The 13,183-nt window shown below is 56.8% G+C and overlaps 3 protein-coding genes across 3 annotated transcripts; 2 read left to right on the top strand and 1 right to left on the bottom strand.

Annotated features, from left to right (window-relative positions):
* Positions 1-220: 220 nt before the first annotated feature.
* K437DRAFT_257270 (uncharacterized protein) lies at positions 221-3,340 on the top strand. The gene has a single exon (XM_013387132.1). It carries the CDS (start codon positions 615-617, stop codon positions 3,282-3,284), a length of 2,670 nt encoding a protein of 889 aa, XP_013242586.1. The 5' UTR covers positions 221-614; the 3' UTR covers positions 3,285-3,340.
* Positions 3,321-8,833, bottom strand: K437DRAFT_257269 (uncharacterized protein). Its single transcript, XM_013387131.1, has 5 exons — positions 7,506-8,833; positions 7,297-7,412; positions 6,913-7,201; positions 5,844-6,842; positions 3,321-5,757 (listed from the first exon to the last, which is right to left on the bottom strand). Exons 1-5 carry the CDS (start codon positions 8,497-8,499, stop codon positions 3,407-3,409), a joined length of 4,749 nt encoding a protein of 1,582 aa, XP_013242585.1. The 5' UTR covers positions 8,500-8,833; the 3' UTR covers positions 3,321-3,406.
* A 1,681-nt stretch (positions 8,834-10,514) lies between these two features.
* K437DRAFT_236854 (FAD/NAD(P)-binding domain-containing protein) lies at positions 10,515-13,107 on the top strand. The gene is made up of 6 exons (XM_013387130.1): positions 10,515-10,700; positions 10,812-11,201; positions 11,284-12,507; positions 12,586-12,672; positions 12,767-12,844; positions 12,939-13,107. Exons 1-6 carry the CDS (start codon positions 10,637-10,639, stop codon positions 12,974-12,976), a joined length of 1,881 nt encoding a protein of 626 aa, XP_013242584.1. The 5' UTR covers positions 10,515-10,636; the 3' UTR covers positions 12,977-13,107.
* Positions 13,108-13,183: the final 76 nt, after the last annotated feature.

Here is a 13,183-nt window from a genome sequence, read left to right as displayed (position 1 = left end):
TTCACCAGGATGGGTCCTTGGCTGAATTTGAGAGAAATAGACTCTACAAGTCAGTCACTTGAACAATTCTGCGCCGGCAAAGGTGAAACGCATGTCAAAGGATGGTGGCATGCTGTCGGTCGTACTGCTTCCATACTCTCATCTGTGAAATATGGTCGTAGGACGTAGAATATTAACAAACGATCAATGCATCCATCATTAAAGTGACGTGTTGGTTGTGGGTCTGCATCGTAAGTTGGTGTTGCGCTAAAGGGGAGCAGGACAGCTGGCTGATATGCTGACCTACCAAATTTGGGAGGCCATGCTGCATCAAAAGACCGCCTGCGGAAGGCTACCGAACCATATCCTGGAAAACTGTACTCGGAGCACCGTTGTTTGATGGGGCAGCCTTTGTTTGTGACCGGCCTGTTATCACCAGTCTTACACCGACGGTTCACACAGTGCAGTGCCAGTTGGGCATGGAGGATCGGTTCATTTCTGATGGGGCACTGGCATCGCCCTTGTCAGCTCACGAGTGCCAGAAGTTTGACGAAACTACAAGAGAGCAAGTGGGCCGAAGGGGTGGAACGGGCTAGGTATACACCGACACCATCACCGTCACGAGTCGCTTCCAAATGCCACCCACATCATCAGCCTCTGGAGGAGAACCTCCAGATGCTGCTTCCGGTAGATCGGCGCTAGCCGTTGGACAAGCAACCAGGCGAGGTGTAGTGCTGCCGTTCACACCTCAGCGTTCCCCGCCATCTTTGTCACCTGGTCGCCCCTCTCCCCCACTTGATGATTTGTCGGGGATGTCCGCTCCGGCGCTGGAGAGGCAAGAAGATGGCACAGCCGCCGCCCTTCAAACTACACGCCGTGCAGCTCCACCGGCTTTCCTGGCAGGCTGGACGTACCACCAATCGTTCGAGCAGACGACCGTCCTTTTCTACGTCCCCGCGCCTCTGGCCGACGGCGCGGAAGGCACCGAGGAGGATGTACAGGTGACTTTTGGAGATGACTATCTCATTGCTGGGCTACGAGGCTGCGAGCCTGTCTTCAAGGCCAAGCTGGCTGGACACATCAATCGGTTCACCAGCACGTGGCAGCTAGAGCCGCGCGCTAGGTCCAGACGCAGGCTCAGGGAGAGGGATAGAGTGAGCTTCCCCTCTAGTTCTCTCGACGACGACGGGAACAGTGTGTCCTCTTCCTCTGAACATTATCGACACATGAATGTTCGTCGTCAACCAACAGTGAGGACTAGCGAGGCTAACTCCAGTTCCAGCTCCGGCTCAGGTTCAGGTTCAGTTTCCAGTTACGACCTCATTCAGCCTCTTGGCGCATCTTCTTTACGCACTGGACATTCACGCTGGCACGCTGGCTTGCACGAGCCGTCAGCATCGTCTCCCAACAGCTTCAACCTCTCCAGCAGTGTCAGCTTCTCCGACGTCACAACGGACAGCAGCGTTGGCATCACTTATAACCAAAGCCATGTGCCCAGCCCCGCCAGTCTCAGCCCTGTGAGCACGCCTGTGAGCTTTCGTAACGATGGCGAACGCGGGCGCTCCGCTTCTGCCTCCTCGTTTGAGCGTCAGCAGCAAAGTGAGGCGCAGAGTCGAGAGAATAGAGGAGCAACAAGAGAAGCATCGGAGGAGGGCCCGCACGTGTACGCTCGACTCGTGTCCATCTATCTCGACAAGCTACAGCCGGGCATTTGGCACCAGCTTGTTGTCGGGCCGGCACCTTTGCTCGATGATGAGAGCGAGCGGCAGCGCTCAGAGGCGGAGCTCAGTGCTGCGCTCCAAGATGCTTTGTGCAGCCCTCATGAAGATTTACGTAGAGCGACTGCAGAGGAGGATGCAAACGACAGCAGCCGGTTGACTAGATCACGCACACGAGCACGCGCCGACACAAGCGCGGCTGAGAGCGTGGCTACGACAATCGGCAGCGATGACAGTGAGACCATCTTGGGTTTTAGACCGCCTCTGCAGGTGCCAACAGCCATGTCAATGGAACAGACTGCGATGACCACCCAGGATGCGGGAGATGACCCCGCAGCTGGCCACCCACGCCAAGCTGAGGAGCATGCGCGATACAAGTACAACATGGATGCGCAGAGCTTGGCGCTTATCGGGCAGCAAGCTGCTTTACGACCTCCAACGCAATTGAGTGGGCACTCTCGTCAGAACAGCAGTTCACCTTCGAGCCCAATTGAACCAGTCTCCGCCACGCCGGAAGAGGAGGCATTCGAATACTTCAAGCGTGCGTGGGAGAAGGCCGACGTGCCGCTGGCAATTACAAAACTCGTCGACTATGTACCGTTGCCAATTTCAGCCATCATATCGCCCACTCCGAGCGACGAGGCTGCGAGCGCGAGTGCGCGAGCCTCCCAGAATAGCGCAGCCTCATCACCCGCTGATCGCTCTATTCCACCTTCGGTACCAGCCGCGTCGTCTCGTGAAGCAAAAACACACTGTTCCGCCGGAAGTGCAGCACGTCGGCAACGGCAGAAGTACGTCTTTGCGCTCGGTGGCAATGCGCAGCTCGCACAGCTCTACGTTGCCTATGCGCGTTTGCACCTTTCTAGCTCTTGGTCACCGCTCGCATTCCCTTCCGGCTCGCTAAACAACCCCTTCGTCACGCGCTCGCAGCGGCAAGACTATGGCTTCTTCGGTGCTGTAGCTGCCGGCACAAGCCACAGTCCTCCGGTTTCACTCTCCCAGGCTTCCTCTGTAGCTTCTAGCAACTACGAGCGAGCCTCATCTCCAGACGCCATACACGCTAGCGGCACATCTAGCAACGGCAATGGCAACAGCACTGGCGGAAACGGAAATGGAAGCGGCTGTATGCATCGCGTGTCGTCTGCTTTGCACCAGCACGTCGGTCCACTCCCGTTCCTTAAGGAGGCTGTTCGGTTAGATCCGGATGTTTACATTGACCCTGAAGACTGGGAAGAAGCTGCCGCGTTGGGGGAGACAGCGCTCGCACAGGCCGCAGCGGATGCCGAAGCGCGGAAAGCTTTCCTAGATGCCGCCCTCGCCCGCGATGCCTCTTCGCCGCGCTTGAGTCAGCGCAGCCTCAGCGGAGGAAGCGAGCCGTGGGGTGAGGCTTCGCGTCTTGAACGAAGAAGGCGAAAGGAGAGCACGCGCAGAGAGCCGCGCAGACGCAGGCGTGGGGCGCGGGACCCCGACCAGGGAGACGTAGTCGTCAACTTTGTCTCCTCGGCAGCACTGCTGAGTGTCTGTCTCGCCGGTAGCGTTGCCGCTTTTTCGTGGTGGCGAAGGGTGAACGCAAACACACAGAATTGAACCTCGCATGCTTCAGTGATATATCCAGTAAGATCGCATCTCTCATGTGTATTGATGGTCAGCTCTTTAATGTTGTTGTGCCATCATATCGTACATTGCGAATGACCATTCGTGTGAACGTTCTAGTATTCGCCTTCCTCATTGGGATAGTCGCAATCACTGCATGGGGGCGAAACACCACGCTCCGTTGGGTGCATGTCCATCGTCGACTTTTTCCTCAAGCGCTTCGGTTTCTGCGCCTTGGCGTGTTTGCTGACAGGAGGGGTATAATCACGATCATTTGGATCGTCGTACTTGTCGAGGGTGCTGGAGGAATGGGGCAAGCCAGTGTACGAGTTGATGAATTCACGCGCAATTGCGTTCTTGGCTTGATGGGAGGAGTGCCGCCTTCTGGAATATCTCCCACCAACCACTTGACGATGCAGGGGGTGTCGGCTTTGGAAAGCAACTCGATTACGGTAGCACGCTTCCACGATGGTCTGTGGCTCGCGATAACGGGACTGGTCTTTCTCGCGAGCTTCGGCGAGCAAGCCTGGCAGTTCGAGCAGAGCGGCGGCTGGGCTGAACGCATCTTCTTCCAGGTGAGATAAGCCCTCTCCCGTCGCCTCTTTCCCCATGATAAGCCGTTTCTGTGTCATGATATTTCTCCTGAACAGATTGTGCTCGGACTTGTAAAGCTCGTTGAACTTCTGGCACCATTTCTTGAAATCGCTGTGGCGGGTGCGCTGGACCTTTCCATCTTCGTCCTTTTGCTCTTTGGCCATAGCGCGCTTGAACGTGTACTCTGCTGATACTTCATCGGAGAGAATTTGGAAAGCATGCTGCCATTTCCATGTTGATAGCGCACGACGATCGGCTTCCGCTTCATCGAGCGTCTTGATCCTGTTTCCGATCAGCGTTGCGAACTGTGGGTCTGTGGCGGCGGATGTCGTCGTCGCCGTCCTTGATCCTCTCACGCAGCGCTCGCTTTCGGAAGCCATCCGCCTCTGGTAGGCCACCTCGTTCAGGAGCAACGCTATGTCGTCATCCGCCAAGTGTTCATAATCTTCTGATTCGCTGTCCCCCATGACCATCCACGGATCAACCATACCGTAGGATACTGAAGATGTTGGCGAACAGGGGAGCGAATTGGGTTCGTTGCCATTGTCTGGGCCTCCACCATGATCCGTATTAGCCTCATCTCTATAGCCTGTTGCAACATTGGTGTTTATACTGATCGGGATGGCCAGATCCTTTCCGGAGCTTGTTGCGTGCTGGCCCTGCTCTGTTTGCACAGTTTCAACTGCATCCGCGGCCGCAGCAGCACAATGTTCCCTTTCAGCAGTCCCTGACCCTGACCCAGATCCAGAGGCACCCGCAGCCGCCATGCCCGTTTTAACCGCGCGTTTGCTTTTCTCAGTGAGATATTCTTTGACAATGCCAGGCTCGTACCACGGGTGTTCGTCGATCTGAATCGGGGATGAAGGGTCGATGGTGTTGAAGATGATCGAATCGTCCGACTCAGCAAAGTCGGGTGCTTCTTCGAGCAGGTTGGCGATCATCCAAGCGGGCGGCTGTCGACCTGTGCGGAGGATCATACGGAAGTGATCCATGGTGAGCTTGGCACCGCCGCGCAAACATCTTTTGGCCCAATCTTGGTCGCCGTTGAGGAGGGCGTGACTGAAGATCATGCAGACAAAGGCAGGGTCCTGCTGGAAGTGATCCCATGCTTTAAACCAAAAGTCGCCACCGTCGCTCCAGCGGATGCCAAAGAAGTTCTGGCGCCTGCAGGAAAGGATTATTTCCATCTCACTGGCCATGACGCTGTAGGACCGACCGAAAGGATCAACCCTGCTGTCGTTTCCATCCAGCGTTCTGGTCTTGAACACTTGCATCGGATCCTCGTTTTCGTTGAAGTTGAGCAGCAAGTTGACTGGATCGTTGTCGCCCGGCGTCACCATTGCGTGGTAGTCGATCTCCCTCCTGAATACACTTGCAGCAATGCCATCGAGGACCGGCTCAAGAGCATCATCATCTTCACCGGCTGCGGTAGACATGGACTCGTCCTCCATCATGGACATAGAGACATCTTCGGCCTCGGGGTCGTAGGCGTCAATCGAGTCGAGTGTAGCCTTTGCCTTTGCCTTGCCTTTGCCTTTGCCCTTAACCTTGAACATCGATTCCACAGCTGCTGCTGCTACAGACGCTGTGATAGCACAGTTCCCTTTGCCGAGCACGGCAGCTTTCTTCTCCCTGTCCTGCACATACTTGCAGCGGTCAGCAGGTGTGATGTCCCCTAGAGGAAGGAAGCCTGGGATGCCAGTCGGCGCAAATCCGATCCTGTACTGTTTGATCGAGAAACTTTGGCGGCGATCGGGGAACTGCCATTTCTGGCCGATAGTGGTGCGAGTGTTCTCTGAGAGATCCGAGCCAGGGTTCTTGTCAATCTTTCCGAGCGCGCGGTCTTCGTCAATACGCCACAGGTCGCGGATGGCTGGAATTGCGCGGAAATGGGATGGGGTGGCAGAGCGCTGAATGAGCCATCAACGAAGAAATTGGATAGTGCAAGGACGAGCTCACCTTTGGTCTTGAGCGCTTCGAGGAAGATCGTGCGTAGCTCCTCCTTGCGCTCAGGTGTAGAAACGCGCTCAAAGAGCGCATCGAGCAGTTTTCCTTTGTAAGGCTGCTCCATGAGGTCCGGCATGGCTTTGGCGAGCACTCCTGCCTCGTCGAAATTGGCAACGTACAGCTCCCCGTAGGAAAGCGCAAAGGCCTTGCGCGTCCAGTTGCACAACAAGACATAGACCATGTGCTCTGATGTGACATGCATGCGGTCTTTGAGCAATTCGTGCGCCTGCGTCAGGTCCAGCTGACCCATATCGAGCCCAAAGAAGACGGCTTCGAGGAGGGTGGTGCCTTTGCCGACGTTGGCGTCCGGCAGGTCCTGCACGAGTCTGCGGACAAAGGCATAACGCGTCCAGTTGCAGCCAAACGCATCGCTGAAGCGGAAGAACTTCTCCGCCAAGGCGGTCAAGTCGAACGCAAGCCTGTGCTCCTTGTTGAGTTCGAGCAGCAGCTCCCACTCCTGCTCGCGCGAGAAGCGCTGAAGCTTGAAGTCGTTGAAACGCGATTCGGGGAAGGAGATGGCAACGTCGCGGCGACTGAGCTGCCAGCGCCCTGGCATAATGCCGAGGAATTCGCGTGCGGCAAACGTGACGGGCAAGCTCCACTCAGGGAGACCGAGATCAAGAAGCTTGAGTAACTTGCTACGGTTGTTCTTGAGCAGCCACGCGAACATAGCGAGCTTGGTGCTCTCCTTCTGTCGCCAGCCCTGGCGCGAGACGTACTTTGCGATAGAAGGCTCATGGCAGATGACGCATGCAAGGATATCGCTCAGGGCGCTTGCTTGCGAGGCACGTTCGTCGCAGAGGTCGGTAAAGTAAGGGATGAAATCGTGCTCCTTGTACAATTTGACCATCTCCTCGGTCATGCGCCGGTCCGTCGCGTTGCCGGCCAACGAGATGCCGATCATGGAGAAGCCCTCGCCGCGTTGCCCTGCGCGCGCGAGTTTGTACCAGGCTGGCAGCGTACATCGTACGCAGCAGAGCATCAGCGATGAAAAAGCGGTGATCCCTCGCCTGAGACTCACTACCGTGCAAAGCGCCGTCGGACTCTCTTCCGTACAGCTCGAGCTGATTACCAAATCTCTTGCTGGCCTCGATGAGCACAGCCGTAAGGCTGCGAGTGGATATGCCTGCGCCCCAGCGTGCCGCGGGACGCCAGCTGATGGAATGGTTCGGCACCTCTGGTCCAAAGAAATCTGGGCTGGTAGTGTCGATGCTGGAGAGGGGATGTGTGAAATTTGGCTGGCCGACCTTATTGACGAGTAATTCCTGCACCAGATAGCGCGGTAGCGGCATGCCCTTCTTGATCAGGCGCTGGTGCATCGGAAATGCGTACGAGTGGCAGGCGCGAGGTACGCAGCGCATACAATCAGCCCTCGAAAGGCAATCTGCTTCAAAATCCGACTCACTTCGAAAAGCTCAACAGTGAAGATCTTCGGACGCGCAATCGCCTGAAAAATGACCTCGTATGGCGCGAAGCGGTTGGCGAGGTACTCCGCCCTCCACGATGCATCTTGCGTCAGACCTGCGCACATGAAGCATGTCATGTCGTCATTCTTCAAAAACGTCAAGCGCATACACCCGCGATGAAACGGTATGGAACGAATTTCAAACTCACCATACCAACGCTTACAAACGAGCTGGAACTTCATTGGAATTTCTGAGTGCACCCAGATAAGCATGAGGATCTCCGGCGGGAGTCGCTGCATCTTCTCGCCGAGGCGCTCGAGCATCTCCGCCTGGAGCACCATCTTCCTCGCCTGGGCCACTTCGAGTTGCTTCTGCTTGCGCGCATCGGCCTGCAGCTTGCGTTCGCGCTGCTCCGACTCAATCTGCGCCTCCTTCACTTCGAGGATGCGCTTGACGAGGTCCTTGATGTCGTTCCACAGCGCGATGAGCTCCGCGCGCGCATCCTGCACGTCCGCCACGAGCTGCTGCGCACGTTGTTGCAGCTCCGGGCTCGGCGTGCTTCCAGCCACGCTGCGCTCACGAGAAAGGAGGCCAGAGAGGTAGCGATGCTCCGAGTACATGCTCACCGCGCGTTCGTGTAGCGGGGGTCGCGCCGCCACAACGGCGGGGGCAGCCAACGTCGACGAGAAAGGGCTCGCAGACGCGTTTACAGAAAACGTGTCGCTCTCACTGCCGTTCGTAGTACGAGTGCGCAAGAGGGCTTGAACCTGCTGATGTACGTCTTCGTCATCATGAATATGGCGCTTTGTCTCGCCTGATGCTCCGGGAAAGCGGCGTGCGTCGATGGAGCCATGCTCATCAAAGATCGACTGCCAGGTTGTAATGTCAACATTGGCCACCGAAATGTCCGCGTTGATGGTGGAGTAGTTGGGCGTTGGTGGTTGCGCAGCCTGTGTAGTCTGTGTAGGTTGCGCCGGCGGCGGCTCTTGCTGCGGCTCGGCCAGGTCGACGTCCATGGCGGTTGGGTCTGGTGCATCGGCCTCTGCGCCTGCCGTCCGATCTTCTTGGTCTGCGGTTCCAGGGTTAGCAGAAGACGCGGTAGAAGCGCCGCCGGAAGTAGCATTCGGAGTAGCCGCATAAGGGAGTGGCGGCGGAGGCGGCACACCCGAGACGCTTGGCCCTGCTTCTGAAGTGGTATCCATCATAGCGAGCCGCAGCGGCTGTGAGAAGGCGGATCGAGGTAGCTGCTTGTTGAAGCGAGTGATTCATCAGCTCAGACTTTGGCCCAAGATTGCATGCTCATGTTGCCCAAAATGAGCTGGCCGTGCTAGATTCGACTAGCTCATGGCGCTGATACCAGGTGCAATCCCATGTCCCTGGCTCGCCGTGGGCGGCCCCGCAAGGCTGACTTGATACCTCCGCGGCGTCAACTGAGCAATGCGGTAGTTCCCCTGACTGCATATGCTGCTGTAGATGCGATAATGCAGCTCAGACAAGAGCACTGTCATCTCGGTGGCTCGAAGCAAGCAATCTAATTACAGGACGGCTTTAAACGAGTGAGGTTACCATGTTACTATGACCGTACATGACTGCTTTATTAGTGCCCGTTCTCTATTGAGTGGTTCGGGCGTTGCGTAACCCTAGGTGGCGTTCCACGCGACGCGTTCGCCTGCGTCTCTTTCCCATTTCAAGGACTGAAGCGAGACACGGCTCCCCAAGTCGGCTGCGTCTTTGACGTTCAACAGGCCTTCCTTCCGCGATACCATAGCCAAGAAGGAAGGAGGAAGGGAAGTGGGGAGGTTCGGCCCCAAACTAGCAGGCAGTAGCAGCAGTGTGGCATTGATCTTTGTACGGATCCTTGGCTTCCTCGTTACTGTCGCCCTCCATGCAGCTCATGCGCACTCCCAGCAGCCTTCTTCAGTCACACTGAAATGATCGCAACCCTTGCAGTTGTTCCCCGTCGACTGTTCCCTGAGGTCTTTGTAGGTTTGAAGCTCCAGAGATTCATAGGCCGGGACCAAGGGGGGATGGGGGGGAGGGGAGTGAGAAAGCGAAGTCACAGAAGCGTGGGCAGAACAAGTCTCGTACGCGTTGCTAATTGGAATAATATCATCCAATGCCCGATGGGGATCCGTGCGGGGAGTCTATCAGATCTTGGCCGGTGTTGACACTCTCCCATTCCGTCCGATGCGAGATCGGTCTGCCCTGAACAAATGCAAGCCCTTGAAGCAGCAACACTGCTTCATCAGACATGACGCTTGCTTACCGAATGGGGATTTACTGATGACACGAGGACGGCCGTTATCAAAGGCAGCTCCCATTTCGTTACAAACACCTGTCTTGGCTGCACACAGCTTGCAGGGTACGGTGCAACTCTTCCCGAGAAGGCAAGGTCTGGTCTTTCCTGCTTAGTCTCAGGAGGCCATTCGTCGGCCGGATGGTCAACATTGCCACAAGGATAGGAAACTGGGTTGGTTGAAGTTGAACCGCCGGCAGTTTATCCATCGTCCGCGTTCATATTCCAAAGAAGATTTGGGAATCGGGAGCAGGCAACAGGGATAACTATGCATTACAGAGCAAGCTTGTGAGAGCTTGGGTTATGTTTGACGCGTTGGCAAGTATATATATATATATATTGCATTGACGAGATTGCCGAGGATTGAACCGTACTTTTGGTTTTTTTTTTTGCAAAGCGCACGAAGCTGGGTGATCACGAAGAGCTTCAGATTTCAGCATTTACAGAGGCCTGGACGACGTGCTTCTTGCAACGCAGATACATTTGCGTGCATGTTACTGTACACGTTTGCCTTTACCTGTCCTCTGTTCTCTCTCTCCCTGCTCATGGGAGTGTCTATCGAGGTGCGAGACGACGTGCGAGGACGACGAGGACAAGGTCATGGTGTCTCAAAAATAGCGCAACGGACGTCGCGATCCACGTGCCGTGTTCCTGTTTCGTAAAATTCTGTGGCCGTTGCTATATTCCGAGACATCGGATATCTGGAGACGCGAAATTTGCGCTTTCCATAAAGAATCCCCCGGAAAGAGCAAAGGTTTACCGAGCGGAACCTGGAAACTTTCCTCTTTTTGCAAAGGAGAAATATGACGAATCAATCGCAATTGGGCTAGATTTTTGGTTGGCATATTTTTTTTGCGACAGGAAGTGGCCGCTCCTTCTTCTCCGCCTTCCTCCTCACAACCTTCATCTTCCACCCTCGCAGGCGAAGCGAAGAGCAGAGAAGCAAGGCCGAAATCTGAAAGCGGGTGCATCCTTCTCGTGTCGACCTCTCTGCCGACCCAGCACCCAAGGCCAAAGGTCAAGCGGTCAAGACGCAGCCAGCCATGTCGCCAACCGGACGGAGCAGCGCCATGGCGCTGAAACGCGGCAGCTTGGGTGCGAGCTCAGGTGAGTCATGCTCACGGACAGCGTTTACGTTATGCTTCTTGAGCCTGAGCTTGGAGTTGACCGCTGACTCTGCCCTTGATTGCGTCCGACCGGCACGTACGTTTGCTACAGGCTTCCACTTTGCGCATGCACCTGCGCCACTCGCTCTGCGCCTCGCAGGCGCAGGTTTGGCAACGCGCAAGCAAGAAACGGTGGCTTTGTTCTCGCCAGGAAAACAACAGCAGCAGCAGCGCACGCTGTTCACGTCACGCTGGTTCCGTGCGAACCAGGCAGCATCCTCGTCCTCTACTCCCAGCGGCGCCATCAAGGATTTGTCGACGGGGCTGAAGCACGCGCCGGATGGAGCCGCGGCAGCACAGACGAACTTTAGCAGCGTGAGCAGCAACGGAAACGGGAATGGGAACGGAGGCGGCTCAAGGAAGAAGAAGAAGGGCTTCTTCCGACGCGTGAGGAACGGGCTCGGCTGGACGGTCGTGCTCGGCACGGGTACGGTCGCGTATTGTGAGCATACAGATAAAAACTTCACGATATTGACAAAAAAAAGCATCATGACTGACATTGTGCTCGCTGGCCGTACGTGCAGACATCTACGATACGCGCAATCCTCCAGAGCAGCTGCCACAGGACCCGTCGAAGAAGAACATTGTCGTGCTGGGTAGCGGCTGGGCAGCGACGTCATTCCTGAAGAACGTGGACACGGAGCAGTACAACGTGACAGTGATTAGTCCGCACAACTACTTTTTGTTCACGCCGCTGCTGCCGTCGGTGACGGTGGGCACACTGGACGGGCGCTCGATCGCGCAGCCGACGCGGCACACAACGCGGTTCAAGCGGCGGAGCGTGCAGGTGATCGAGGCCGAGGCCGAGACGGTCGACGTGGCGCGCAAGACTGTGACGTTCGAGGACAAGTCGGAGATCAAGGGCTCGCTGGGGAAGGTGACCATCCCATACGACTACCTGGTGTACGGTGTCGGCAGCGAGAACCAGACATTTGGGATCGAGGGGGTAAAGCGACACGCGTGCTTCCTCAAGGAGCTGACTGACGCCGAGCAGATCCGGAACCGGCTGATGGACTGCGTCGAGTCCGCCGCGATCGCGGGGACGAGCAAGGAGGATATTGACCGGCTACTGCACATGGTCGTCGTCGGCGGCGGACCCACAGGGGTCGAGTACGCCGCGGAGCTGCGCGACTTTGTGCGGGGCGACCTGAAGAAGTGGTACCCTGAGGTGGCGGACCGGGTACGAGTGACGCTGATCGAGGCGCTGCCGAGCATTCTGCCTTCGTTCAGCAAGACGCTGATCGACTACACGATCAGCAACTTCAAGGAGCAGGAGATTGAGTTGAAGCTCAAGCACATGGTCAAGGACGTTGACGCAGAGCACGTGCACGTGCAGGATCCGTCCGGGGAACGCATCCTCATTCCGTACGGTCTGCTCGTGTGGGCCGCGGGCAACACGGCGCGGCCCATCACGCGGGACCTGATGGCGCAGCTACCCGCGACGCAGACCAACCGGCGCGGGCTGACGGTGGACGAGCACATGCGCTTGCACGGCGCCGAAGATGCCATCTTTGCGCTGGGCGATGCGACAGCGACACAGTACGCGCCGACGGCGCAGGCCGCCTCGCAGCAGGGCGCGTACCTTGCGCGCGTCTTCAACCAGCTCGCCAAGGTCGACGTGCTCGAGGGGAAGATCGATGCGGCCAACCGAAAGCCGCTGACGGACGCCGTCCGGCAGGAGATCCTCGCGCTGGAGAAGCAGCTCAACAGGGCTAGCAAGATCAAGCCGTTCCACTACACTCATCAGGGTGAGGTGCAACTTTTTTCTGCCTAGCTGGATTAGAGGGCAATCGTGCTGACTCGGGCGGGTGCGCACATTTTTGCAGGATCGCTCGCATACATTGGCAAGGACAAGGCGATTGCCGACATTCCTGTGCTCGGCGGCGACTTTGCCTCTGGCGGCGTAGCGACTTGTGAGTCTTACGTTCCGCGGTCTTTCTTCTCTCGCGCGTGCAGTTTCCCCCTGTTGACCACGTGCATTGACTCTGGACGCTTGTTCAATTGCAGACATCTTCTGGCAGTCGGCGTACTGGAGTATGCTCTTCTCGATCCGCAACCGCGCACTCGTCGCAACCGACTGGCTGAGTGAGTCCTGTTTCTCCACATTGTGTGACATGGCTTGGCTGCTGGACCGCTGGCTGACAAAGGAATGCGTTGATGCCACCCTCTGCGAATACAGAGGTCGCGCTTTTCGGGCGTGATGTCTCGAGAGAGTAAAGCGCCGTCGCTCGCTCGCATGCGGAGGTCCCGCTTGTTTTTTCTTTCGCATTTATAGAACACCTGTAGAGACATGTGCGCGTTCCACCCCGCCGGGCACGACGCAATGCAATGCAATGTAACGCAATCACACTTGCACCCACGTTTCACCAGCATGCGTCGGAGAATGCGCGCGCGAAATGGGGAATGAGGTGAAAGCTGAGCATA

The sequence above is a fragment of the Tilletiaria anomala genome (genome assembly GCF_000711695.1).
Source record: "Tilletiaria anomala UBC 951 chromosome Unknown K437scaffold_56, whole genome shotgun sequence".
NCBI lineage: Eukaryota > Fungi > Basidiomycota > Exobasidiomycetes > Georgefischeriales > Tilletiariaceae > Tilletiaria > Tilletiaria anomala.
This window is presented reverse-complemented; position numbering and strand designations above follow the sequence as displayed.